Genomic DNA, 27,701 nt, shown 5'->3' on the forward strand with positions numbered 1-27,701 from the left:
AGGTAAATAGGCTAATAAAAGTAAATTAAAATTATTTTTAAACGTGTTTTTAATATATACTTATTATAATTATATATAATATAAAGACTATATTATTAGCTATCTTTTAAGTTAATATACTATTATATTATATTATAGTTTTAAGTACTATAAATAAGATAAATTAAAGGAGTACTAGTAATTTAAGAGTAATTAAAAAATCTAATAGAATTAATTTAAAATTAATTTTAAAGTACTTATTATTAAATTATTTAAGATAAATATAAAAGTACGTAATAAAGAAGGGAAATTACTTAATATTATAAATTAAGAGTAATAATTAATCTTACTTATTAATTAAGAAATCTATTATAAGCGGTTATTAATTAAAAGTTTATAGTACTAGCCTATTATTTAATAAGTTATTATAAATTAATTTAAATTCTATTTATAATTATTTACGCGTAATTTATTTATTTAATAAACGTTAATTAAAGTTAAATAGCTTATTATTAAAATATTAAGTATAATTAATTATATAATAATTATAAAGAGATACCTTAAATAAAAATTTTTAACTCTATAAAAGTAAATAAGAATTAAATTTTAATTAATTTTAAAATAATATTACCTAATTATAAAGTTATTTATTAAAAATAAAGTAATAAAATAATTTATTAGAAATAATTATAACTTTAAACGCTTATATAAGTAAATATATAAATAATAAGAATTAGTTTAAGAATAGTTTAAAAATAATACTATATTATATCCTATAAGTAAAAACTTTATATTAGCTAAGCGAGTATTTATTTCGTACGCTTTATAAATTAAAGACTAATTAAATAGGATAATAAAAGATATAATAGTAATTATATATAATAAGCATTTATTTAAGCTAAAGGCGTCTTAAAGAATTAATTTAAAATTACTTTAAAAGTAATTTAAGAAGAATATTTATGTAAGAAGAAGATTTTTTTACGAGAGGAAATTTTTTTACCTAGTATACATATACCCCGCACTTCGTAAAACGAAATTTCGTAAAATCAATTTAGCGGGGTTTTGCGGAGCTTAGCTAATGTGCCACCGTACTCCTGCACCCAGTCAATAGACCACTTCAGCCTCACGCTCTCAAACTGCGGAATTTATGCGCCCAAACGGGGAAATTGGGCAAAAACGCCTCGCGGGTCCAGGGGTCGCCCTTGTGGCGGTCAGGCATGGCTGCGAGGTTAATAGTTTAAATTGATGCTTGACTGCGCTTACATCGTGGGCTCGACGTGGAGTGCCGCATCGAGACCGGGGGTGCGGAAACCGTAATTTCCTGCCTTCTTTTGCTCATCACGACCATGGATTCCTTCGCAAAAGCATTCCAGAGGGGCCTCGCCAAGACGGTCGCCGCCGGCCAGCAGCAGTTGCAGCAGCGACTGTCCAAGTACGACCAGCAGGATACGAGTGCGAACGCGGCTGGGAACACGTACGGGACAGGCCACCAGGCCCAGGCCCAGTATGCATACCACGAGGGCTCATATCAGGTAGCTATGAAGTCGGTTTCCCACTTGTCAAGCCTGTTCTGATACCATCCAGAAGCCGCCCGCGGCCCAGCAGACGTACCAGTCGACGTACTTCCCGCCGCCGCCGGGAACATCCCAATCTCAACATTACCAGAACAGCTCGTCGTATGGGCAGTATGCGCCGGCTGTAAATAGTTCAACTCTGTCGGCAGCACAGCCTTATAGTAGTCATCTGGGCACACCTGCTGCTCAAGCCGGATGTCATGGATACGGGTATCAGCCTCCGCCGTTGCCTCCCCGGACCAGCCAGCAACCGCCGGTGAATGATGGCCGTCCGTCGGATCATGACAAGACTACATCTTATAGGCCCCAGAATACAAATGCTGACGGGCATTTTTCTGCGGCGACTACGCAGCAAGCATATGGCACGCCTGATCAGCAAACCGCTCATAGTAATCCTGCGCCTCCCGTCTCATCCGCGACACGGTATCCTCCTCCGCCGCCGCCTCGAGTGAATCAACAACAGGGGAGTAATTACCCGCGTGCAGACCACGGTCAGGCTGCAATTTATAGACCCTCGGAGCATTCCGTCAATGTGAATCAGGGGCATTCTTCTGTCATACATGCCGAACCGGTGAATAACCCGAATCAGCACGGCACGACTTATGCTGTGTCTTCGCCTGGGGTTCAACAGCAGCAGAATGAGACCGTGTCTTATTCAGCGGCGAATGCTGCGACTTGGGCATCACTAGCGAACACGCAAACTTCGCCCGTGGCTGCAAATACACCGTCTCTCCAGCAGTATCAACCCGTGGCCGAGACAAGATCGAGCGCTCCGGTTGTTCAAATGGACCAGAACGCATATGGGACTTCAGAGAATGCGCACTCGCATAATGCGCCAACGACAGCATTTATCAACACATACACTCCACTGGAGAATAAACAGGGCTCTCCTACGGCGTCGACCACGGCCCCGGCTCAGCAATATCAGCCTGTACTGTCACAAGAGCCAAGCCTTCCTGTCAACAACACGGGCTACAACGAATACACACGTCCAGTCACTACTCAAGCCCATCAGCCACAGCCTGAGGTCAAACACGCTCTGACACAAGGCCCAAACCCGGACAGCACGGCTCAACATGACCAACGTCAGAATGATGCGGCATCCATTGCTCAGCAGATGAACAATCTCAGCATAAACAGTAACCCGGCCGCCTCGCCAGAAAATCCCCGTGGTCCATTGCAAAGCCCGAAACCTAAACTCCCTCCAGTAGTAGCCAGCGGCTCACCAAGGGACATAGTTCGGCATTGCCCCGAAGATCGTGTCGTCGAGTACTCCCTCTACTGGTACCATCTTACCGAAATACCAGGATTCCTCATCTGCACCAAATGCCACGAGGAACACATCCGAGACACGCCGCTAGCGGGACAGTTCAAGAGAATCCTTGCCGAGGAAGGATCCTCGTCTACCTGTCGATTCTGGTACCCGCGCGTCAAAAACTACCTGTGGAAACGAGCCCTCCAGCGGAACGACCTAGATGACCTGCGCGCCTACGCGTCTCGTCGCCTCACGATCCCCAACTGCAAGGGCAAAGAAGCGACGCTTGGAAAAGAAGGCATCAAGTACTACGGGATGCGGAACAACGAGATTGACGGGTTCGTCACTTGTGAAGCATGCTACCAGGACAAGATCATGGGCACCGCTTTCGAGTCCAGTTTCACGCCGCGCAGCGGCCAAGGCGCCGAGGACAAATGGATCTGCGACACAAATTCAGCGTACATGAATCGCGCTCTTGCGCGTTTCGCCGAGAGGAACGACTGGACCGGCTTCATCGAGGGGGCCACGCGCCGGCTACGGCTGCCAGTTTGCGAGGGCGCCTCCAAGCCCGCCAGCGAAGGGCCCTGGTACGTTTTCCGCCGGAAGCTGGACAACTTCCACGCCTGTGCGACGTGCTTCATGGACAAGCTGGCGCTGACGGCGTTTGAGGGCGAGTTTGACGCCGTGAACCAGAACGTCGGGTTCGACGCGTGGATGGAGATGCTGGGACAGCGCTGGACGTGCGACTTCACCAACTCCTCTCTGCCTGTGCTTGTTGCTCTCGAGACGGCCCTCTACGACGACGACTTTGGCGGGTTCTGGGAGAACGCGCGGACCATTAGCAAGCTTGTGCCGTGCACGGCCAAGGGCATCATACGCGGCAACTGGTGGACGTTATCCGGGGGTTGTGACGATTTCGACATCTGCGAGGCGTGCTACGTGGGTGTTTTCAAGACCAAGGGGCTTGATAAGTTCCTGGAGCCGGCGACCCGGGACCCCGAAGCGACCATCGTGTGCGACTTTTGCCCCGCGAGCCCGCGGTTCCGGCAGTTTGCTAACAAGTACATCGAGGTGCTGGACCGCGGCGTCTTCAGCTACTACGCCGACTGCGTCCGCAAGTTCGCCGGCGTGGCCCCGTGCCCGGGCATTAACCACCGCGAGAACGCCAGGTGGTGGGGATACCCGGAGGCTCTGTTCTGCGAAGACTGCTACGTCGGCTTCGTCGCCGACACACGGCTGGCTCCGCACGTTCCTATCAGGGGGGAGCTCGACCAGCGCGCGCAGATATGCCAGGTGTGGTCGCCGCGCATGCGAGGCATGTGGACGGAGGCGTGTGCCGCGGGGGAGCCCGGCTCCAGCGCGTCCGACGAACAGGTTGCCGCGTTCAGGGCGTTTGGCGACAAGCGGCTGCAGGTGTACTTGCAGACGGTGCCGAGGATCAAGTTCATCCAGCAGATGAAGGAGATGAGGATGATGAACGCCATGCACCAGGGCCAGCTGAGCCTCATGTACTCCGGGATGAACAGCATGGCGGTGCTCTCGGGCACGACGGACGGCAATCTGCATGGGAACAGCTCGCTGGGGTGGTATGAGACGGAGAATGGGGCGACGGGCGCGCAGATGTTCAACAATATGCAGTCTGGGTTTGCGAATGCGAACAGGACAGATGAGTGGATGGAGGTTATGAGGTTGCAGACCTTGTGGTGTGAGGTGGAATGACGAATGACGATTTGATGTGCCGCCCCCCGTCTTGCACGAATCTGTGATGAATGGATTGGATACGGCTCGTTTTCGTAGTTGGCAGTTCGAATGGAACGAGGTCTCTTTGCTTCTGGGACGTATTTGCTGCGTGCCGTGTGAGATGGAGTCGTGTATGAGAATCCCAAGATTGAAGCTCAGGTACTCCGTATTCGACTGGCAAAAGTGTAGAGGGGAGTACAAATGACGAACCATCAGATGGAGCAAAGCTGCGTCCAATGACAGAAGTGCAGAGTTACCGTTTTGGCAGCGTCCAAGTGGCAGGCACCACGCAGAGTTACTTTCCGTTTTGTATCTCGGATGGCGGAACACGTCACATGCCCCGAAAGAACCACTATCAACCAATGTCAACAGCCTTTGATGAGATGGCTACACAAGCGGTTGGAGACTGCCCTTCCAGCATCCACGTCTGATGCCAGCATTGACATGGTGTTGCCACCAGTTCCACGCCAGCATACCACTGCGAAGCGTCACCCACGAATCGGTTAGTTCCTGTTAGCTAACAGCTGCTGCGGCTCCCGACGCCACCTCATAGCGTGGCGACAACCCCTCGCCGTCGTGCTTGCAAGCGTCAGTTCGCGGCCGAATTGGCACCTCACCTTGGCCTAGTTTTGTCTGGATGGGCCGATATGGCCGGCAGGTTTGGTAGCTGGATGAAAGTGGTGTGAGGGGGAGAGCTTGGCTTGGCTGGCAGCTCCTTGCAGACTGGAGGGGTGCCCGGAGGGTAAGGGGATCTGAGATATTCTGGCATCTCAGATCACCGACCACGGTTTCATCAAAGGGTTATGAGAACGTGTACGAGAGGGAACTGGGGGGTAGCGCTGCAGGCTCACCGATTTTAAAATACGTAATGAGCTTCCTTTCCTGACAACCATGCGTGGCCCGATACGTTGACAGTCGGCCCATGTCTGGAGAATCTGAGGGAAGTCTCGGCATCATGGACCGTGGACTTTACTTCTTTTGTGCGCCAATGCACTATTGCTACTCATGCGGAGTGCGGGCGGGAGCCTCAGGTCTTAGGTAGTGGCCGCCTTCTCATCATGTTCATGGGCAAAAGCTGGGGTAGTCCGTGGTCGCCCCCGCGCTGGCGATGCGAACTTGTTGGTCATCAGAATAGACCCATTGGTCGACGTGTCGAGTGTTGCAGGCACAGCGTCGAGTATGAGCCAAGGACCTGCCCGGTCTGTCGCTAGTAGATGAAGACGGTCGGGTCCTGCGACATAATATGAGAGAGGGGGGGGGGTTCTGGGGCACTTGGGAAATCGCCAAAGGCCAAAAGCGAAGTCAAAAGGGAGCACTGAGGTTTAAAAAAGGAACCCCAACCCACGACCTGCTTGGAGGAGTACCCGCCAGACCTGGATTGCACGACTGGGCTGACCTTGGCCGACCTTGGCTGAGCCTGGAAATCGCCTCAGGCCAGAAAAAGTCAAATCCCTGGCGTGGCTCCTGTCGTCGTTTGGCCATCTGCCGGGCCGTTAGTTCATAACAGCGTGTCTCTCTGCCCTGCGAATGGTCTGATTTTGCTTCTTGAGCCATAAGTGCAGCATACGGATCACCGAGCACGAGCACATTCCGGCCTTGTGGCCGTCAAACGGCAGACCTGCAGACCTATATGGAAGATTGAACCGCAGCCATGGCTCCTCGGAAGCTGTACCGTGTGTGCTCGCAACGGCACAAGTTGATGCGGTGTTGCACGGTTACGGGGCCACACGAGACGCACTCGACGACGACGATTTCGGCCAGCATGCTGAGCTCAACCGGCTCACAGAGGCCGTTGCAGACTACAGCAAGAGATCTCTGTTCGACTTGCTCGACTTGCTCGCGGTCCTCTCGAAGTCCCACGTGCACATCCGCAGCCGCAGCCGCAGCCGCAGTCGCAGTCGTCCGGGTCACCCAATGCGGTCACCAGCAGGCTGTAGGCCACTCGCTTAGCCCCGGCACCGGCCTCCTGCCGCTGGCTCTAGCACATGTCAGCGGCATAACACCGCTGTCGTCGCCGCTGTCATCGCCTCTGTCATCGCACTCGCGCTTTCACTCCCCGACTTCTCTTCCACGTCAGCCCGTCCGCCCGGGTTCTTCGCCTCTCATCATCCATCCGTCTTTGCATCGCCGTCAAAGATTCGCCACAAGTGCAGCCATGACTGCCCGGATACTGGATGGCACCGCCATCGCCAAGAGCATCCGTGAGAGGATCGGTGCAGAGATTGTCGAGAAGCAAAGGCTCAATCCCCGCTACAAACCTTCTCTCAAGATTATCCAAGGTACGCCCCTGCATCCTGCAGTCCTCAGTCTTCAATCCACCAGACGCTTGCTGCTGCCTCTGCATTTCTCTTCTCAATTGGACATTGCAAATTGGTACTGACTCTGCATTCCACAGTTGGTGATCGCTCAGACTCTTGTTCGTCCCCTCTCACCCGATTTTTTTCTTGACCCCTCCCCCGCCATCGTCGGCTTACAGCTAACCGGGGAATCCCGTTTCTACAGCCACCTATGTGCGCATGAAGCTCAAGGCCGCCGCAGAGGTACGACACTCTTCTTCATGTGCTTCTACATGTGCCGGGTAGGGTACATTTCTAACGCGTTATACAACTTTAGGCTGGCGTCGCTTGCGAACTCCTCCAATTCCCAGTCGATATCTCCGAGCCCGAGCTGCTGGACCAGATCCGTCGCCTCAACCACGACACCACTGTGAATGGCATTTTGGTTCAACTGCCCCTTCCCGCCAACATTTCCGAGTACAACATCACTTCTGCTGTGGCCGACGAAAAGGATGTCGACGGCTTCGGAACGAACAACATTGGCGAGTTGGCCAAGCGTGGCGGCGCTCCAATTTTCACGCCGTGCACCCCCAAGGGCGTCATGTACATGCTCAAGGAGGCAGGCATCCAGATCGCTGGCAAGACCGCGGTTGTTCTCGGCCGAAGCAACATTGTTGGCGGACCCGTCAGCTACCTCTTGCGCCATGCTGATGCCACCGTCATTGTCTGTCACTCCAAGACCCAAGGACTGGAAAACTACCTCAGGCACGCTGACATTGTCATTGCCGCCATTGGACAAGCTCAGTTTGTCAAGGCCGAGTGGTTGAAACAAGGTGCCGTTGTCATTGATGTCGGCACCAATTTCATCCCCGACGCCTCCAAGAAGAGTGGCCAGCGCATGGTCGGCGATGTTGACTTTGAAGGTGCCTCCAAAGTTGCCTCCGTCATTACCCCCGTCCCCGGCGGCGTGGGCCCCATGACTGTTGCCATGCTTCTGCAAAATGTTGTCGAGGCCACTAATCTCTTCTTTGAGAAGGAGAAGATCAGAAAGACGATCCCTCTCCCGCTCAAGTTGAAGACCCCTGTACCGTCCGACATCGCCATTTCTCGAGACCAGAATCCCAAGCAAATCACTCGAATTGCCGCCGAGGTTGGCATTGCTCCACATGAGCTGGAACCCTACGGTGCCTACAAGGCCAAAGTTGACCTTGATCTGCTGAAGCGCCTCGACCATCGCAGGAACGGTCGTTACGTCGTGGTTACCGGTATCACGCCCACACCCTTAGGAGAGGGCAAATCAACCACCACTATGGGCCTTGCCCAGGCTCTCGGAGCCCACGTGGGACGGCTCACGTTTGCCAACGTCCGGCAACCTAGCCAGGGCCCTACCTTTGGCATCAAGGGTGGCGCTGCAGGCGGTGGCTACAGTCAAGTCATTCCCATGGATGAGTTTAACTTGCATTTGACTGGTGATATTCACGCCATTACTGCTGCCAATAACCTTTTGGCCGCGGCTATTGAAACTCGCATGTTCCACGAAAACACCCAAAAGGACGGACCTCTCTATAGACGACTTGTACCCGCCAAGAATGGAGTGCGAAAGTTTGCGCCCGTCATGTTCCGCCGCTTGAAAAAGCTGGGTATTGACAAGACCGACCCCGATGCCCTCACCGAGGAGGAAATCCGACGATTTGCCCGTCTTGATATTGACCCCGACACCATTACCTGGAGACGTGTGCTAGACGTCAACGACCGCCATCTGCGAGGTGTCACTGTTGGCACTGCCCCAACTGAGAAGGGCCAGTCCCGTGAAACTGGCTTCGACATCTCTGTTGCCAGCGAGTGCATGGCTATTCTCGCCTTGAGCACAAGCTTGGCAGACATGCGCGAGCGCCTGGGACGCATGGTTGTTGCTACTTCCCGCAGCGGCGACCCCGTCACTTGTGATGATATTGGTGCCGGCGGTGCTTTAACGGCCTTGATGAAGGATGCCATTAAGCCCAATCTTATGCAGACTCTGGAGGGAACTCCTGTGTTTGTCCACGCTGGCCCGTTCGCCAACATCAGTATTGGACAGAGCTCCATCATCGCCGACAAGCTAGCATTGAAGCTGTCCGGTACCGAGCCTGACGAGAACCATAGCGAATCAGCTGGATTCGTCGTCACCGAAGCCGGCTTTGACTTTACCATGGGCGGTGAGCGCTTCTTCAACATCAAGTGCCGTACATCCGGCCTTGTTCCCGATGTAGTCGTCGTCGTAGCTACCGTTCGCGCCCTCAAGGTCCACGGCGGCGGCCCCCCCATTGCTCCTGGCGCTCCCCTAGACGCCGTCTACACGCAGGAAAATGTAGAAATTCTGCGCGCTGGCTGTGTCAACCTCAAGAAGCATATCAGTAACGCCAGGTCGTTCGGTATTCCCGTAGTTGTCGCCATCAACAAGTTTGCCACCGACACGGATGCTGAGATTGCCGTTGTTCGCGAGGAGGCCTTGTCTGCTGGTGCCGAGGATGCTATTCTGGCTGACCACTGGGCTCAAGGTGGCCGGGGAGCCGTTGACCTGGCCAAGGGCGTTGTCGCCGCTTGCGAAAAGCCCAAGAACCTCACCCTTACCTACGGACTGGACGGCACTATCCAGGAACGTATCGAGGCCATTGGACAGAAGATGTACGGTGCTGCCAAGGTCGAGTTCAGCGAGCTGGCCCAGAAGAAGGTCGACACATACACTAGACAAGGATATGGCAATTTGCCTATTTGCATTGCGAAAACGCAATATTCTCTCTCTCACGACCCTGACCTGAAGGGTGCTCCTACCGGCTTTACCGTTCCGATTCGGGACGTCCGTATGGCCGCTGGAGCAGGGTACCTGTAAGTTAATTGACGAGGATTTTGCCACGCGGACCCAAGCTAACATGAACAATGCAGGTACGCATTAGCCGCTGATATCCAGACAATCCCCGGTCTCCCCACCGCTCCAGGATATCTGCATGTGGATGTCGACACGGAAACCGGCGAGATTGATGGGCTGTTTTAGAAAGGGAAAATATGATCTAATGAAAGGGTGGCTTCATTAGAAGTGCATGGGGTTTTCTTGGGTGCATCATGATAAACACATTGTCTTCAACTCAACGTGGTATGGCAAGCAGAATTACGGACAGCAAAGCAGCGTCTTTTTTTGATCTTCAACATATGGCGCGGACGGGGAATGGGTTGGTGCATTGCACCTGTGTAAATGGCTTTAGATGAGAATCCTCTTACAATAAAGCACTTTGATAATGACCATTACATGGTTGTCAGCTTAGGCTATTACCCGACGATGGAACATGAGGTGACTGACAGTGGCGAAGCATCTAATTTCTTGCGGAGAATGGGAGCATCGCCAGAGAGGGACATCGTGATGAGAGCCAATTTCTCCTTCTCATCACCAAGGCATTGTTCTACCCTCCGTCTCATAAGTAGAGACATGTCTATACACACTACGCCTGTGTGCGTTAAGCACTATGCACCCCCAACTATGCGAAGACAATCTAGTGGAGTATTCTACCCAGATCCCACGGAATATCGGCACCAGGACTAACTGGGATCTGCCGAGCTTCTGGAACCCCTAAATCTATGGTTTTGAACCTATTTTTTGACGTTTTCCCGTGCTATTTTGGTGAGATGAGGGAGACGCGGTATTTTTGTTACAAAACGCTGTGGTCACGGGGTTTTCAAACTTCAGTGCCGGTTGCTGTTGAGAGGTGGAGTCGTTGCGTGGAGCTGCTGAACCAAATTTGCTTTCCAGAGAATGGGCGCTGGGAAATTGGCTTGTCCGTGCGAGAAGGCTGGAGAATGGCAGCAGAAGACGGCGCCGTGTGGCACAAACCAGCTGACATTTGAAGTGAAGGCTTGTGGCATCAAAAGAATAGGGAGCTGCAAAGGCGGTGAAATGCCAAATGTGAAGAAGGTGCCACTGCTAACCCGTGTTGACATCTCTCTCCAGCAAGGCAGGAAGGAACAAGGGACCCCCAAGACCATACATGCGTGCATGTGCCATTTTGACGATGATCGAATGTTTATTCTCCCCTTTTGTCAATGTGGTCACACTGACTCTTGTTGACGGACAGCGCACACGCCTCCATCTCGGATGAGCTGGTGTCCGACGCCAAAGGCAACCGCCCGCAGCGTTTGTCCAATGCCGTGATTCCAGTGACTCGGGCAGGCTGGCCACTGGCGCCGGGATCGAAACCACCCGAGGTCTTTTTTGTGGACGTTGCCATTTTACACGGCGCGCCTCCCCGCGACCAAATGCCGATTCGAGGCCTGCCATTTGTCGGCACGCTCAATGGATCTTTATTGTTTGGCCATGTTGTCCGTCTTTTGTTGTTTGGACATGTTTGGACATGTTTGGATTCGCGGTGAGTCTTGTGCTGTCGACTCTCGGCAAAGCTTACAAGTTGAAACACGGCACGGACGAACCAAAATAACAACAAGAGCCGCTTCGATATTGCTCCAACGAGATGCCTTCCAAAGAGCTTTTCCCATGTGCCAGGCAATTGACAGTGCGTTGCTCATTGGATCTTTACCACAGGCCAAACACCCCGACTTGTGGCCACGAAGGGCTCGGTCCACATACTCCCTCGTAGTACTGCCGACTCGAACCAACCTGTTTACAGGTATCTGTGCCCCGACGATTGGCCCAAGTGGGAACGGATGTTTCCAAACCGAGACCAGTTTCGAGGTCTGGGAAACGCCTCCCCATCGGCTGCCAGTGGCCCGAGGACACGAGTAGCTAGCTAGCTGCTCTGTTTGAAATATATGCTGGCGCGCCCTTGGCTATTCTCCTGACGTTTTGCTGAATTTGGATTTTTCAACTACTTTGTCACGAATTCTCTCGGCCTCTGTTCCTGTATTTTATCAACGCCGAGGTTCTGCTTAATTCTCTTCTAACAGCAGAACGTCTGAGAGATCAACGCCCCTTGACTTGTCGCACACCAATCGTTTCGCCCACTGTTTCATGTACTCAACTTGCCAACTTCTTCTCTTCAAGCTCTCTCCAACTTGAATTGTAGTACTCGTTAAATTTTGCAATTCATAAATTTCATTCGACTCTAGGGAGTTCTTAAATTGGACTTTAAAAAACGAGCACATCTGCACTGGACGCGTGGTTGACCTACGAATTGGGGGAACTGCCTGCGCGCCGTGACCATGCAGAACGTCCTGCTAGTCATTGGAGCCGCTCTTTTCTATGGCATTTTTCGTATTATTTGGGGCCTCAGGCGGAACATTGCCATGGCCAAAGCAAGCAACTTGCCCTATCTTGTTGTTCGTAAGTCAAGACCCTTGTGCTGCTACTCCTTGTTCCCCCATTGTTTCTCGGTCATTCAATTCTTCAATGGGATCATGTTTCTGACTTCAGGCGGCGTCGCTCGTTTGATATTCAGCATGTGAAATGCTAGCTAGACACTGGCTGGTACTAGCTCCCTTGTATGCAAAGCTGATAAGGCTGTTGCCCAAGTCTTGGTGGGATGACTGGCTAGAGTAAGTTTTCAATTTGCTTGATGGATAAGCTTAAACAATTTAGTCTTGATTTCTAACCTGGAACCAACAGCCTCATGATCCCCGACGCCGCTTACAGGCTGGACAGAAAGCGCTATACACGGCATGGCGACACGTTTGCCCTGGTGTCTCCTGGTGCCATTATGATACAGACAGCCAATCCCGAGGTGATCCGGCAAATCCTTGCTCAGCGAGAAAACTTCCCCAAGCCGTGCCAGATTTATCGCATGTTGAGATTGTTTGGCGAAAATGTTGTCACAACCGAAGGGTGCGTGTGGAAAGCTCATCGCAAGGCTACAGCACCAAGCTTCAATGAGAAGAATTCCGCCCTCGTCTTTCGCGAAATCATTGAGCAAACGAATGGCATGATCAGCACCTGGGTGGACAGCTTCGGCAACAGGAGTGAACCCCTGACAACTATCTCGGCTGATATTACGCGACTCACCATCAACGTCATTAGCTATGTTGGATTCGGCCTGCGACTTCTCTGGCCAGGCCAAGTCTTGCCACCTGGGTCAGACATTGCCGCTGCAAAGTATGCCTCACTGGACCCGCCACCTGGTTACTCATTGTCCTTTGTAGACACGCTGGTTCGGCTACTGAACAACATTTTAATTGTCCTATTGTTTCCTCACTGGATGTTGAAACTATCGCCATGGAAGGGTCCCCGCCTGGCTGCGGCAGCTTACCAGGACTATGTCCGATACTCAAACGAGATGATGAATGAAAAATTGGATGCTCTGCAAAATGGGACACAAGCCGAAGAGGGTATGGATTTCATGGGTGCGCTGATCAAGGGGTCATACGGATTGGATGCAAAGGGCACTGCAGACAAGCTTGGAAAGACACTGGTCCTCAACCGAGAGGAGATTCTTGGGAATGCATTCATCATGTTTGTTGCAGGCCACGAGACTTCGGCAAACACAATCCACTTCACCCTCATTAATCTTGCCACGAACCCGGCGGCTCAACGGTTGATCCATAAAGACATGGACGAATTGGTCGGCAACTCGGACCCCTCGACCTGGGATTACGAGCGATTGATTGGGCCCATGACAGGCAGCGCAATCGCGGCGTGTATGAACGAGACCCTTCGCCTTATTCCGCCCGGACCTGCAATCCCCAAGCAGGTATCCCGGGATCGTGACCAGGTGGTCAACGTTGGTGGAAAGGAATGTTTACTGCCAAAGGGGAGCATGATTATGCTTCAGGTTTTGAAAGCTCATGAAGACCCTCGCCATTGGCCGTACGGAGAAAGCCAATTGACTCCAGGACAAGACGACCTACGAGACTACAAGCCGGAGCGGTGGTTTGAGACGGTGCCTGGCCCCCGTTGTCAAAGGGAGACAAACCAGACAGACGAGGAACGGGCGCGCTCAGATTCGTCAGACGGCGGCGACGACGAAAGCGATGAGGGCATCGACCGCAAGCCCGACGGCAACGTGCGCTTCTTCCGCCCTCGTCGCGGCGCATACCTCCCCTTCAGCGATGGAGCCCGATCCTGCATCGGACGACGCGTCGCGCAAGTCGAAATCATGACGTTTCTCGCCGTCTTGTTCCAGCGGTACAGCGTGGAACTAGCGCCAGACCAATGGGCCAGCGAAGGCGAGATACAAAGAATGGGCAGGGAAGCCAGGGCTGACGTATACCGAAAGGCGCAGGCATGCAGCAGAAAGACTCTGGCGGAGGCCGAGTCTGTGATTACATTGGGCTTGCAGGGCAAAACGGTACCAATGCGACTCGTCAAGCGGGGGGAAGAAAAGTTTATCAACTGGATGTCGGATGCATAGTATAAGGTGAAGATGAATTATTATCATGGTGGCGAAATGGGAAAACGGAATAGGTGCATTTGTTTTTTTAACACACATGGGGGCAGAACTTGGGCTAAATGGGTAACTTGGCAATACATAATCAGGAGAGTAACCGGTGTGAGGCAGCATGAGCAGAGGCCAGCGGCCAATGAATAGTGAGCCATGTAAATTGGCTAAAAGGAATACAATGCAGTTTCTGAAATACGTCATTGGTCGAAGGCACGTTGTAAATGGACTAGGCGTGAGGAGTGCTCGTCATATTGGTGAGAGTGAGCTCCAGTGGGTGATGGTGTTTGCGGTTCCATTACCAAGCGTCGAGAGAAACTGGCCATGATGAATGATCTGGCGAGAACGTTGGATGGAGCTGCCGACTAGACACCTAGTTGAGAGTTGGAGTCGGGCACGCAGCAGAGTTTCGGTGTGTCAAACCCTCGTACCGCGTAATTAATCAGCTTTGGCTCTGTTGAGTCCAGTTACCCTATTAGCGGGTGAGACACCCGTATTCTCCAGGTTGAGGCAAACTCGTGGATAATCTTCAATATAGGCTAGTGGATTTTTGACGTTTTTCTTCCCCTCGCGCTTTGCGATGCGTGTTTGCGGTGTTTCCTTTGGTATATCGCGGCGGTTCTCTGGTTTGGGTACGACCAGACACACGGTGTTTATATCAGTAGGCCCTTACCTGGTGTGGTGCCGGCACGAATATGGGACAGATTGAGAAATAGGTTTGTTTTAAATTTTTTTTTTAACCAATAACTTCTCATCTACAGATATTTTACTAAACGTCGCGAGCTAGCTGGGTGGTCTTGGTTGATTTCGTAGCAGAGTTTACATTGTAAATAAGTGCCAATTAAATGACGATAGGCTATGAGGTGACGTTTGTTTTACCCATATGCCACCTGCTGCAACGACGCTCTGTCCTTCGAATACCATCTTCCGAGACCCTGAGTGTCTTGGTATGGAGGACTTGCTTTATTTTTGCGCAAGGGGACGTGCATGAACTGCTGATATGTCGGGCTACAGACACGATGGCAGGCGTGGTCCTGCTCTACTCGGACGGCAGGGAAGCCAGCCTGGGATAGGATCGTTGGGACTGTTCAAGGATGCTGGAGAAGCTGATAGCTGCAGCATGTATGCGTGTATCGGAGGATGAGGATTTGCCCAAGTGATGGAGTTTGACCTGTTCGCTGCTGCGGCAAAGTGATGTGGGGAGCTGGATTTCACAGAAGAGTGTTGGCTTTTTTACAAGACTGGAAAAGGCTGGCAACACGATAGCTAGGTATGCTTGAGATTGATTTGAGAGGATGAGGAAATCGCATTGGGAAGGCTCTTGGCCGACTTTGGGGTACTATCTAAAGACTCTTCTACCGTTTGGTCTTGTATCCGGCTTCTTTCCACTGAGTCAAGGTGCGTTATATAAACGGATGCCTCTCGCATATCTTCCAGTAGATTACCCCCAAATTGATTCCACTGTGATGGCACCTGTTTCGGTCTGGCCACAGAGCCACGCTCGTGATGGTTTTGGACTTGGTGGGCAAGGTTCGACAGACTGAGGGATATATCTTTTCTTCGTTTATGAACCATGCACGGTATGATGGCTCTCAAATACCGAGCCGAGATTTTAAGCCATCTTGAGCTGAAAGGAAGAGATAAGCATGAAGAGTTAGGAGAGGACGTTGATGCCACCTGGACCTACCCATCGGACAGCAAGCGGAGAGATTGCGAAGCCGTTCAAATTACATGTTGAAAGAATAGCAATTGGATAGCATAGCTATAGCGGTGCCGCTTTTGTGGCACGTATTGTGCAAGTGTACAGAAGTGGCCATGTTATCAAGCCGCGAGACTCGTAATTCGCTCCGTTGTATTGTTTCATGGCACGCAGGTGAAGTTCTGCCATAAAGTCGTGGTTCCTATTTGTCCCCTCTTGCCGCTAAACATGTGCGGCATTTTAATTAGCAACATCTTCCTGTCGTCCGGACCTTATACTTGACTTTTCTGGGGGACTCCATTGGCAGTGGTCACGTCATGATAATCGGCAATCGCTGCTGCCTACAATCACGGACGATTGTACCCAAGGGAGGCGGGGGATTTGTAAGGCGCACCAAACGGAAACCTGAAGACACGGATCTTGCCGTCTACTGAGCCGAGGGTACAGCGATCGGCGTAGGTGTTGAAGGCGATTTCTTGGACAAGGTCCTTGTGTCCGTGTTGGAGATTCAAATCGAAGGCTTGCTTCTCTGAGCCATTGTTGAAGAAAACAAAACCCCAAAGAACATGAAAAAGAAGAGAAAAGGGACGGAAAGAACAAGATGGGACCTGTGACGATTAGTTTTGGCTCATATGTCGGATGGTTACTCTGAGAGCGGCCAGAGCTTCAGGGCGATTGTTTCGAGTTTGTCGGCATGCGCTTCAACCTCGATCATACCGTTAGACTTTGGCGAGCCCCAGACGGATAGACTGAGCAGCGACGTCATTTCATCCCCTCGATCCACCAACTCGCGGATAGGTTTCCCGATGAATAGTCCGACTGCGTCTACACTTGTACGAGATAACTTGAAAGTGCCGCCGCCTTTAAGTTCCACATCAGGACCCTGTTCAACCTGTAGGACCCATCCTGTTGATGTCTCTGCAAGAGTACACCCAAATAGTGTGATTGCGAGATAAGGAATTGCCTTTCGCGAGATTAGGACTTTCAGAGAACATTTCGCAAGATCCGAGGCGCGGTATATCGAAACTCCTGCATGGCCATCTTCTTGCTCAATGCGGTCACACATTCTTGGATGGAATATGTGACGAAGGTGCTTCGTACGTGGTGGGCTCATGCGGTTGACATGTTCTGACACTGATATCTCCATCTTCTCCGGAGAGACAACGTGGTTGGGCGCGTCTTGCTGTCCCTCACTGCGCTTTCGCTTTCGACTGTGTGTAGGAGCGTATTCAAAACCAAGCAGCCTCTGAAGGCTTGCTTCTTTGACCCGTTCTGATGCCTGCGTCAGTTTACCTGCACAACTACTCGATATGTTCACAGCGACCCACCTTGGCGCTGCCTACGAGTAAGAGTCAGTCGCATGCGGTCTTTGGTGGCGGCACTAGGTCGCAGCCCTTGAATGGTTTTGAGAAGTCAAGCGTTTTCTGGTCCTCCGGGGAAAGCTGATTGAAACTCGTACGCGCACTTTTGTAAGAGACCAAGGAGCAAATATAGACTGCTCCAGCAGACGCCTCTCGGGCGACTCTTTAGCAATTTCAGATCAGTTTGACTGACGGCTCCTAGGCCCCACCCCGCACCTGATGGCAGATGGCAATGACAACAGCCGCCGCGCCTTCCTCCCACCTGCCTGCACCTGCACCTGCACCTGCCGAGTCCCCCCTGCCGCTGAGTTGACGTTCAATGTTCTTGAGAACCCTTGGCCGCTCCTGCTCCACCCTCGACCCGCCAAAACAAAACATGACTATGTAAACAACACACCTCAGCTGTCACCCACAACAACGCCCCTCTTACATCTCTTGAGAAACACCATAGTCAAAACCCATCTTTGCTACTTTTAATATTTCCTGGTTCCCCGCTACGGCTCACACTTCGTCAGGGCATCAGATCCTTGTTGCTCAAGACAAACAACCTTGCAGGTCTCTTGGTATTTTACGCCATTACATGGTTGCTTTGCGCGCTTGCATCAATTACACCCAACTTCTGCGCAACAACCGAAACCCAGTCCACCATGTCTTCTTCACAAACCAACGCCTGGCTGCGTGCGCAGCGCAAGCTCGACCTTGTCCAGGTCGCCGACAGTGTTGGCCTAAAGAAGTATGTTATTTTCTTTTGCTTGTACCTGGTCTCTTCTTCTTGCGGGCAAAGACTAGTGGTGTTGGGCTGTGGGCGCGTCGGGTTCGCGACAGCTGGAGCTCCCGCGCGCCAAAACAGCTTGATGCGACCATGGGACATTGGACCATGCAGCATCGCATCATTGAGTAAGGGACGAAGCTGCTGTTTCTGAAGCTGCGCGACATGTGCGGCGCCGGAACGCGCCAGTTTTTGCACCTTCTCAGCGTCGTTGCATGTGGCGAATTGAGCAGCAGACAAAACAAACCGAAAATCATGGTGTGCTAACCAGTCTGCGCATTATCTAGCTATGAGAGTCTCAAGAAGAGCGAGCTCGAGGTCGCGCTCGACGAGTTCATCGCCGAAAACAGCAGCCGCCTGGCCAACCGCTCCGATTTGGCTCCGTATTTCACCAGCCGTTCCAAGGCTCTTGGTTCTCCCGTGAAGAAGGAGAAGGACTCTTCTAAGGATGAGAGCGAGAAACCTCTCAAGATTGCCAAGCGCCGTGCCACCAAGGCCCTTGAGGAGTTGACTTCTGAGTAAGTATCCGATTGCTGTTTGGTCACTTCCACCAGGCCGTCCTGTAGAGGGACGCGACAAACTTGACTCTGGTCTCGCAACAAGAACCTTCATCACAGCTAACCCATTTGCTTGTGTCAACAGAAGCGACGAGCGTGGATCCTCCACTGCCATTACTCGTACTCCTGCTCGCAGCCTTTCTCAAGTTGCTGCTCGCATTCCCCTGCCAGCTACTCCTGCCGACGTGGCCAACGCCTTCGACCGCTCAACCATTGCCATGCGCAAGCGCGTCACCTCCATTTACCAGGAGACTGGCATCACGGAAGCCTCTAATGCTACCCGTGAGACTCTTAGTACCGTCACGAGCATCCTTTTCGTCGTCGCCGCTTTCGAGCTGTACTTCATCCGACCCGAGATACTGGCTAACCGCTATGCCTTCACCATCCCCGCCATTCGCGCCATTGGCACTCCCGACTACCCCATCTACCTGCCTGACATGTTCCTCATCTTGACGTCGAGCTTCTGGTCCCCGGCTCTTACCTGGGCTCTGACCAGCGTTGTTCTCCCCAGCCTGTTTGGTTACTTCTTCAACTTGACCGCCACCAGCCACTCGGGTCCGCGAACCCGCTCCAAGGCTGCGCTCAACGACACAGTGGTCGACCCTCTTACGTTTAGCATCGTCAAGGCCTTGATTTCGTACGTCGTCTACGGCCAGGGCGTCACATTTGGCGGCTTCCTGTCTGAGACGTCCATCGAGCGTCTCAACGGCGCCGTCTATGGTGGCTACAAGGGTATCCTTGTTGGCACTGCCGTCACGGGCATCGTAAGTATCTACGAGGCTGTGTTGAGAAAATAAAGGAGAACCTCGACATATTTTCTCGGCCCCCGGCTTGATACATCGTTGGTCAATACATGTCGCAAACAACACCTGCAATCAACTTTTCAACGCCTTCATGTCACGATTTTACTGGCAGCCGGTTCTCTTTATTTTACGCTTATGACACGACATGTCCTATGCTCTTGGTGCGATGACTTCTTTTTCTCTTCTCATGGGACTCTTATGTATCTCTTTCGAAGTGGCGTTCAGGGCGTTGATGACGTAGCGGCGTGGCTTCGATACCTCTTTGTCTCGCTTTTATTTGACGACCAGCGGTTTCACCTGATCATCTGCTGCTAAAGCTACTATTTAATACCCGCCTTTTTCGATTTCTCCCGATGCCTCTACTCGACGTATTCAGGTGGCCTTGCATGAGGTGATGGCCCATGATGGGCTTGTTTATGTTATTTGGGTTGCCACGAACTGCATACGGAGGGACGGCTGGCGCTCAGGGGTGAGCTTGCCAAGCTGGGGGAGGCTCTTTGGGTTGCTTTTCTTTGGAGACGGCAGTAATCACTTTTTTGTATATCGGGGAACTACTTGCCTTTCTTTTCAACATCCCCCCTCCTGCGGCCACAGCCAGCCCCGATCAATTATCCATTGCATTGCTAGGCGATGTAGTGGGTGGAACCCTTTCAAGGTGGCTATCATTGGTCTATGTGATTTACTTGTCGTGCGCTCTACTTGTCTTTTGCAGTGGCAAGGGTAAGCGAGGTGCTTTTGCGTGTCTTTTTGGTCTTACCATGGTGCGGTATTTTGCTTGGGTTGGGGCTGGGAAGGGGGCGAGGGCCACACGGTTGGGCTCGGTGTGGGATGGTAGAAGATACGAGTCAATGATTGGAAAATATGCCTTTCTTCGTTCTGAATATTCGAACGCTTTGACAAGTGGTGCATGTGTCTTGTGCCGTAGACTGTTGAAAACCAATTACAGCTTGTGAGTTGGGAAATCTTTGATTGGCGACTGCGCACTGGTCTGTACCAGATTCGGTCCTGCACAAGGAACTGCACATTTTAGATGTACGCCAACGTGCACTCCCCTGACTGACGATGGATTAAATCTGTCACGTCGACCGAATCACCGCGTCGTCGCTGACAGGCATACGTGGAGATTCGACTAATTCTACTAGAGTACATGATACGACTATTGAGAAAAATACAAATCCCTGGCTTGCCAAAGCACCCTTTTCCCAACTGACGCAACTCTATCACATCGCGACACGAAAAACACATAGGTTCCGAAACGCCCCCCCCCCCCCTCCAATCTACATGCAAGACGGTGCCGACGCCCAGGCCTCCCATAACGAAAGAAAATTTCCACCAGTCGTGACCTGACGGTGGGTGTGCCTACGCCTTGCTGTCTATGTAACGAGCGGTATAAACAAGGAAAAGAAAGGGAAAACTGCAACAAAAGACTACGTTTCAGGACCCTCCGACTTGATCGGGTGCAGGAGCATGCTCCGCAAACACATGCGGCCGCTGCTGTCACTCCGGCTTTCCTCCTTGTACCCGCCGCGAAGGATGCCGGGGCCGCGGCGGCCCCCGAACGGCCCACGGCCGTCCATCTGGGCGTACCCGAGCCATCGTTTCCACAAGAGGGCGGGGAACTCGCTGTGGTAGTAGAAGCTGGTTCCTTTGTGGATGTGCTCGTTGAAGAAGTAAAAGGGGCTGTTTGGCCCGGAAGTCGAGTGGTTCCTGCCGCCGTTGAAGACGGCGTCGACGGCGGAGCCCGCGGGCGCCCAGGCGCGGTCGAGAAAGACGGGATGGGGGGCGTATACCGCCTTGAGCCCATGGTGGAGGGCCACCGACGCGGGAAACATTTCGGAAAACATGGTGCGGTGGTGGCGCCAGACCTCCTCGTGCATCGACATCAGCAGCCTCCTGCTCAGCCGGCCTGCCGTGACAATGGACGACCGCCGCGGGGGATTCTCGGGCGACGGGCTTTTGTAGCCGACAATGTCGTTGGAGAAAACCCAGCCGGTGTGGGCGACGTCGAAAATGGGATTGAGCGTGATGAGGTCGGCGCCTTCGCCGACTCCGCACTGGTAGGGCTCGTGGCCGGCTCTGCAGTTGTCCGGGAGAGCCCTCTCGCCGCGCTCCTCAAAGTAAAGAGACTTTCTGTCGGCGTGATCGACGGGCCCGAAGACGGTCCGTCTGCCCGACTGGATGACGTTGACTTCAACCGTCTTGGTGAAGTTCTCCCACGTCCCATGGTACGACGGGATGTAGTAGCGTTCGTTTCGCTCCCACAGCAATGGCCGAGGTTGGGCGTCTGCCCACCGGCCGATTCTGTCAAGCAGCTCAAAGTAGTTGCCGAGGTGCCGCAGGTCCATTTCCCAATTCCAAAAGTATTCATACTCTGGGTGTTGAGAGGCAAACACTTGGAGGGGGAAGTGTGCGCTGCGATATACACCGTGGATTGCCGCGCTGCTGGGGTTGTCGTAGGTGTCCTGAAAGTCTCCCGGGTAGAAAAGTTCCATCTGGGCTTCGCTCCAAAGAGTGACCAAGCTTTGAAACTCGGCGGGGATGTGGCTATCGAGAATTCGCTGAACAACCCCGTCATCGGCCCAGATGGGTTCGTCGTTGTCGAGGACGTGGAGCAGGATATGGATTGTGTACTCGCCACCGGACTTGAGTGACAGTTCCGTGATGAGAGCTCGGAAGTTGATTACTGCGAGATCTGTCCACCGGAAGCCGGTATAGCAGCGCACGACAACAGCTTGGCGAGGCTTCTTGCCCCTTCGGTCGCCCGCAGACTTGGGCAGTTGTCCGGATTTCGAATCAGGCGCTAGGAGGCGATGTTTGTTTGCGTCGGAGCATTGGTCTTGAGCCTCGCCCCAATCGACGTGGGTGTAATTAATCTTGCCGCTCTTTGCCCAGATTAACTCGCTGTGTGAATCTTCTGTGTCCTGGCCAACACCCAATCCACCTTCCTCTTTTCCATAGCCCAGACCATAAGGGCCAAATCGCCCAAATCGGTCAAAGCAGACATCGTCTCGCATTCCGAATATCTTGTACGATCCAAGTGCCGCGTCAGGCATATGCTGGGGCACACCATTGTATGCATACACGTCGGGTGCCGGGATCTTTCTGCTCTTGTCAAGATAACAAGTCTTGATACCTTTGCCGGCTGTGGTGTATGGGTTGTACGCCGTCGGCCGAAGCAGACGGCCCTTGTTGACAGGAGGCGCGGGCAAAGGCGCTGCATCTGTGGTACTGGGGTACTCTGGGACGAGGTCTGATGCCTTCACCAGCGTCTTCAACCCATGATAGTAGCCGTCGAGGCTAGATTGCGAAAGGTAAGTCTATGTTTCTACCCTGATACTACAACAGAGAAAGCACCTACTGAGGGAACCGGAGCCAAGGCTTTTCCTTGGCCTCCTTCTCAAATTCTTCTCGTTCCTTTTCATCCTCTTCTCGATTGAGTTCATCAACTTGCACTTCCATTGCGGGCTTCTGGGAGCCGTCATTGACATTGATGATGTCAATGTTGGCAGTTGTATCCTTCCCCGCCCCTACTCCTTCGTTGCTAGCATTCTTTGGAGGATTTTGTACATTTGGAGCCTGGCTCTTGGCGTATTCAACCACGTGTGAAAGTGAAACACGCCGGCTTTGAGACAAAAAAAGAGTGACGAGCACCAGGCTCACCATGGCCCAGACCAGAACCCTTTTGTACAGACAGTGGCTGAAAACTGCCTTGATCCTGGGAACCCGTTTCTGAGGCGGCTTCTCAGAATGTGGTAACAGAGGGTCACCGTTCTTGAAGTCTGGGCCGTTGCGGGTGCCTCCGAGGCTGCCCAAGCCGAGTAGAGGTGCCAGACGCTCCATACCAGATGGAGTCTCCAAACAGAATTACATGTACATGAGGATGTAGGATTTGTTCTCGGAGAAAAAGCACCTAATTGTGTATAGGCATGTGTATATAAAGGAGGGCGTGTCTTGCACCTGTCGTGGTCGGAGTGGGTGGACCGAAAACAATGACGCCGTAAGACAAAAGAAGCAGTAAAGGACTTTGCTGAATGCCGATCCAAGGTGGTAGACTGTAAGCCAATGGATGGCAAGAAAGGAGTCGTAGATATGAGGACAGTCGCAGGAAAGAAGACGTGAACGTTAGGGATCTATCTCCTTAGGTCTTGCCGGTAAAGCCATGCGACGCCGAAACGGGTGTCGAGACTCGAGACCCGAGTAGGCAGAGCGACAGGAATGCAAACCTTTCCGGCTAATTAAGGTGAGAAATGAAGAAACTAATACTTGAGAAAAATGAAATGGTATGAAAACCTTAATGCGACAGGGATAATGACCGCATGGTGGAGGTGAAGGAGGGTTGGGGAGAGACGCTTTCAGATGCAGAGCAATAGCCGCCGAGGGACACATGAGACTAACAGGAAAGGCAAAAGGTAAGACACAGCAAGGAAGGAACCAACAAGATTGACTTTGCGGTCCAAGGATCAACATGTCGTAAAAACCGCCTTTTGGTGAGAAAAAGAGTGGAACTTGATGGCCATGACAACGCCATGATTCGACAGAGGCCTAGCAATGCCCCGATGGATCAGGCATTGGAGGCGAGATTCGTGGTGCCGGGATGGCTGTCAAGATGGCCAAGGGGGGTTAGAAAATAGCAACCGAGCAGTAGGTAAGAGGGCATGGAATGGAGATGGGTTCGTCCTAGCAAGCACAGCAGCAACCAGTGCCCGAAACAAGGTCGATTACGGTCGACAGGAGTGTGGCCGAGACCACTTCTGCCATATCTACGACACTCAGACGTTTGAATCCTATTATTCCTGGTGGCCCGTCAGAAACATACGCAATCCTTTCACCTGTCGGTGCCGTACTACGGTAATGCCGCAGAGCGCCATGTACAACACTTCTACCCTCTCCACACATCCCACTATGCCCTCATGTTTGTCGCTGAGGCGCTTAAGAGGTACGGCCGTGGCTTGAGGCTGTCCTTTGAGACGATTGGCCCTTTCGCTTCTGATGGAGGCCACGACCATCGACCAAGTATCACAGTAACCAGAAGATCCTTGTCTCTGACTAAGGGATCGACTCAGCGACTGTGTTTTTGACGCACAACAGTCGCCCAGGTCTGACAGGAGTGGCCGGAAGCCCTGCAACCGTCTTTTGGCCCTCTGATAACGGCAAACCCGGCCACAGTCCATTGTTAACTTACCCATTCGTTCATTCCTGTTGGACCTCTTGTGGAGCCGCCATTGTACTTTCTAGCCACGCGGCCTTGAACTCAAACGTCATCACAAGGCGTTCGCGCCCCGGACACTAGAAATGACCAGGGGATGGTCATGCCGCCACCTTGGAATGTTCAGACGAACAGCAAATCAAGACGATTATGTGGTATGGCAGTGGCCCGCCAATCCCGACGGCGAAAATTCCAACGCTCTGAACTACTGGTGTAGCTGAAGGGAATACTAATAGCCATCCATGTGCGCATCCATTTGGTTCGGCACGGCATATTTGTTCAGGGTGGTTGTGCCAAGAGGCAACTGGAGCATCATCCGCATGTTTGTCTGCTGTCTGTATCTGCTATCGGTGCTGAGATGGTGGCGAAGAGAAAATACGATTGAGTTATTTCATGCGAGTAGTTGCTCGCGTCGTCATCGCCCTAAATGCAGTGAGTAGTGGAGCGAGGTCGAAAGATGGAGATTGTGGGTACCAAACTACCGTCCATGGTTAATGCAGAGCAAATGTGACCGACTGAATGAAAGACTATCTGCTGGTCGTGAAACTCTAAGGTATGACTCCGTAGGAAATAATATACCTCGTCCCCTTTTTGTCGCATTTCTCCCTTATGCTCGTTCGCCTTCTATGATTCATAGGAGCCAGGCCCACAATTACCCACAGTCGCCAGAACTATCGACAGGGGAGCAAGGAACAGCGTTCAGCGGGAGCCAAGAGCCCATCCGGACCACATGGTGGTTTGTGGTTGCCTTGTTGCTATACCACATGCAGCCAAACGTGACGAAGCCACCGTTGCGTCCCATTGTACCTCGAAACTTACTGCCGCCCCCGAATTACCGTACTATCCGATGGGAAGAACATGCAGGAGACTCGTAAAATGCAAAATGTTAAAAAAAAAGAAAAAAAAAAAAAGAAAAAAAGGCCCGATAAAAATTTGGCTCGGGCAACGTCTAAAGTCTGCTCCGTCATACACACATGTGCACGTGTTCCCCCCTTCCCCTTCTGCCCGCTCCTGCCGCAGGCTCGTTTGTTGACACGTAACTCTTGATGGCGTGGAGCTCTGTACGCCCCATACTCCCTCCGTTCTCCGGCCGTCGGATCCTCAGTGTCTCAACTTCTAGGCTGCATTGAAAACCACCGCAATTCACTTCGACTTGCTATGCTGGCTGTCTGTCATCTAGCACGCCATTCTTTGCCGGCGAATCCTTCTGTTCACGCTTCGGCTCTCCAAGCGCCTGTCCTCCTGAGGCATCGTCCTTTAAGCTCTTTTCCAACTTGGCATCAGTCGCCTTTCTCCACGACTCTCCCCATCTGATGGCCGCCATGACGCCGACGGTAGATGCACCCAGAAACAAGGCCGAAATGGTAGAAAACCAACCGACTCCCACACCTTGAATCGCAGGCAGTACCACGCCTGTGCCCATGCAACCCGCCAGATATCTCACAAAGTAATTGGCTGCAACGACTTCAGCTCCCTGCCCTGGCATCACATCGAGACAGTACGTGTTCAGTGATGGGAAACTGAAGAGTTGCGCGATCCCCTGCACGAACAAGGCGATTACTGGAACGGGAATTCCTCCCACAGACTTTTCCACCGCCCAACCATATATCAGAACACAAGCGGGCATCACAAGACCCATGAACGGAACGGCTGAGCGTAGTCGGTCCTCTGGAACACGAACTCCATTGCGCTTCTTAACCCACATTCTAACCGTCCGATCTGCCCATCTACCGCCCATGAAAGTTCCAAGTATATATCCCATCCCGGGGGCAAGATAGAACAGCCCACCCAACAATGGAGAATCCAGGTGGAACCGTGGGTTGAGGACGTATCGAATGGGTGTAAGCAAGCTGTACATGTTCCAGAGCAAGGCGGAACTAGCACATGCCACGAGAACCTGGTTCCAATACCGAAACAGTTTCAGCACGCGAATGGGACTAATCATGTGCATTATTGCCCTGAGCCGTTCTTTTCTAGACAAATGTTCCAACTCGGTAATTTTCTTGTGTTGCGCAGTCTCGGGAACCAGGAAGAAGACGCCGAGGACGCCGGTCCCCGCAAGAGCAGTTTGCAGCCAGAATATCGACCTCCACGACGAGTATGTGACGATGATGCCGCCTATGAATGGACCCATGGCCGGCCCAATGAGGGTACCAGACAAGAACCAGCCCATGGCTGTCCCTCGTTCGCTAGGACGATATATATCGCTTCTCAACATTAGTCCATCACATTCCATACAAAACAGCGGGGCTCGTACAAGGACCAAAACCCGAGCGATGAACTCACCCCAGACACGCGCTCCCTAGTAGAATAAAGGCCGTTCCCTCAAATGCCGAGAGTGCGCGAAATACGAAAAACGATGCCAGATTTGGCGCCAGGGCCGTCGCTAGACTCAGAAGGAAAAAAAGCACTGCCGTCAACATGATGACCGGCCACCGTCCGAATACCTGGCTCATAGGACCCCATACGATGGGCGACAGGCCCATAAAGACCATGTAGCCCGCGTTGGAGGCGTTGATGACGGACCCTGTCGTGTTGTATTCCTTTGCTACTTCGGGAGTAGCAGCGAGGACGGAGGTACTGGAAATGGGGGAGAGGAAGGCGCAGAACGAGAGGATCGCTACAATAACGGTTTTGCGACGTGGCGAGAGGCGATTGTAGAAGTCGGATGTGTCTTCGTCAACAGTTGCCGTCAAGGCCTGGGGTTGCAAGTCGTGGCCTGACACATGAGAGATGGAACGGTATACCTCTGGCGTGTTGTCGGATTGGTGTGCTATCGACGTGGGACGGGGTGTTGGCCCCGTTGTTTTTGGATGAGCCATTTTGCAGCAGTTGCTCATGAGTATGCCGTCTTGTGTGAGGCCGAGTGAGGCTGGCGCCTTGGGTTCAAGTATTTGGCGGAGCAATATCCGCCACAACTAAACAACCTCATCGAAGTTCATCAAAGTCTTACAGTTCTCTCGTAGGAACAGCCCACTGCAGAACAAAGGTGACTCGAAACACCAATTGAGCGGAGCTAAAGGCTAGAAGAACGGGAGCAAAGCGTAAAAGCGGACGCAGTAGAGGATTTAAATGAAACCCAACTCGTGGACCCCTTCCCCCCGGGTCCTCAACCTCCCAATGGGAAGCA

The 27,701-nt window shown here is 52.2% G+C and overlaps 8 protein-coding genes across 8 annotated transcripts; 5 read left to right on the forward strand and 3 right to left on the reverse strand.

The window, feature by feature from the left end:
• Window positions 1–1,034: 1,034 nt before the first annotated feature.
• J3458_002758 (uncharacterized protein) lies at window positions 1,035–4,899 on the forward strand. The gene is made up of 2 exons (XM_066117363.1): window positions 1,035–1,511; window positions 1,567–4,899. The coding sequence occupies exons 1-2, from the start codon at window positions 1,326–1,328 to the stop codon at window positions 4,525–4,527; spliced, it is 3,147 nt and encodes a 1,048-aa protein (XP_065977147.1). The 5' UTR covers window positions 1,035–1,325; the 3' UTR covers window positions 4,528–4,899.
• A 1,300-nt stretch (window positions 4,900–6,199) lies between these two features.
• Window positions 6,200–9,855, forward strand: ADE3_1 (tetrahydrofolate synthase; the record flags this gene model as incomplete). The annotated part of the gene is made up of 5 exons (XM_066117364.1): window positions 6,200–6,827; window positions 6,944–6,964; window positions 7,051–7,088; window positions 7,162–9,689; window positions 9,747–9,855. 5 exons carry the CDS (start codon window positions 6,200–6,202, stop codon window positions 9,853–9,855), a joined length of 3,324 nt encoding a protein of 1,107 aa, XP_065977148.1.
• Window positions 9,856–10,053: 198 nt separating this feature from the next.
• J3458_002760 (uncharacterized protein) lies at window positions 10,054–10,398 on the forward strand (the record flags this gene model as incomplete). Its single annotated transcript, XM_066117365.1, has 1 exon — window positions 10,054–10,398. One exon carries the CDS (start codon window positions 10,054–10,056, stop codon window positions 10,396–10,398), a length of 345 nt encoding a protein of 114 aa, XP_065977149.1.
• Window positions 10,399–11,110: 712 nt separating this feature from the next.
• On the forward strand, window positions 11,111–14,361 carry J3458_002761 (uncharacterized protein). The gene is made up of 3 exons (XM_066117366.1): window positions 11,111–12,129; window positions 12,245–12,341; window positions 12,412–14,361. Exons 1-3 carry the CDS (start codon window positions 12,009–12,011, stop codon window positions 14,147–14,149), a joined length of 1,956 nt encoding a protein of 651 aa, XP_065977150.1. The 5' UTR covers window positions 11,111–12,008; the 3' UTR covers window positions 14,150–14,361.
• A 2,157-nt stretch (window positions 14,362–16,518) lies between these two features.
• Window positions 16,519–16,941, reverse strand: J3458_002762 (uncharacterized protein; the record flags this gene model as incomplete). Its single annotated transcript, XM_007815891.2, has 1 exon — window positions 16,519–16,941. One exon carries the CDS (start codon window positions 16,939–16,941, stop codon window positions 16,519–16,521), a length of 423 nt encoding a protein of 140 aa, XP_007814082.2.
• A 730-nt stretch (window positions 16,942–17,671) lies between these two features.
• Window positions 17,672–19,359, forward strand: J3458_002763 (uncharacterized protein; the record flags this gene model as incomplete). Its single annotated transcript, XM_007815892.2, has 3 exons — window positions 17,672–17,969; window positions 18,293–18,523; window positions 18,648–19,359. Exons 1-3 carry the CDS (start codon window positions 17,884–17,886, stop codon window positions 19,357–19,359), a joined length of 1,029 nt encoding a protein of 342 aa, XP_007814083.1. The 5' UTR covers window positions 17,672–17,883.
• A 1,433-nt stretch (window positions 19,360–20,792) lies between these two features.
• J3458_002764 (uncharacterized protein) lies at window positions 20,793–23,205 on the reverse strand (the record flags this gene model as incomplete). Its single annotated transcript, XM_007815893.2, has 2 exons — window positions 20,793–22,662; window positions 22,724–23,205. The coding sequence occupies 2 exons, from the start codon at window positions 23,203–23,205 to the stop codon at window positions 20,793–20,795; spliced, it is 2,352 nt and encodes a 783-aa protein (XP_007814084.2).
• A 2,522-nt stretch (window positions 23,206–25,727) lies between these two features.
• Window positions 25,728–27,393, reverse strand: J3458_002765 (uncharacterized protein; the record flags this gene model as incomplete). The annotated part of the gene is made up of 2 exons (XM_066117367.1): window positions 25,728–26,760; window positions 26,858–27,393. 2 exons carry the CDS (start codon window positions 27,391–27,393, stop codon window positions 25,728–25,730), a joined length of 1,569 nt encoding a protein of 522 aa, XP_065977151.1.
• Window positions 27,394–27,701: the final 308 nt, after the last annotated feature.

The sequence above is a fragment of the Metarhizium acridum genome, assembly GCF_019434415.1.
Source record: "Metarhizium acridum strain ARSEF 324 chromosome Unknown scaffold_13, whole genome shotgun sequence".
NCBI classification, from domain to species: Eukaryota; Fungi; Ascomycota; class Sordariomycetes; order Hypocreales; family Clavicipitaceae; genus Metarhizium; species Metarhizium acridum.

Excerpts from the sequence above, each read along its gene's own strand:
- J3458_002758 (XM_066117363.1), top strand. The coding sequence starts at position 1,326 with ATGGATTCCTTCGCAAAAGCATTCCAGAGGGGCCTCGCCAAGACGGTC. Across the intron at positions 1,512-1,566 it reads ACCACGAGGGCTCATATCAG|CCGCCCGCGGCCCAGCAGAC; the intron begins GTAGCTATGAAG and ends ACCATCCAGAAG.
- J3458_002761 (XM_066117366.1), top strand. The coding sequence starts at position 12,009 with ATGCAGAACGTCCTGCTAGTCATTGGAGCCGCTCTTTTCTATGGCATT. Across the intron at positions 12,130-12,244 it reads CTTGCCCTATCTTGTTGTTC|CATGTGAAATGCTAGCTAGA; the intron begins GTAAGTCAAGAC and ends TTTGATATTCAG. Across the intron at positions 12,342-12,411 it reads TGGTGGGATGACTGGCTAGA|CCTCATGATCCCCGACGCCG; the intron begins GTAAGTTTTCAA and ends TGGAACCAACAG.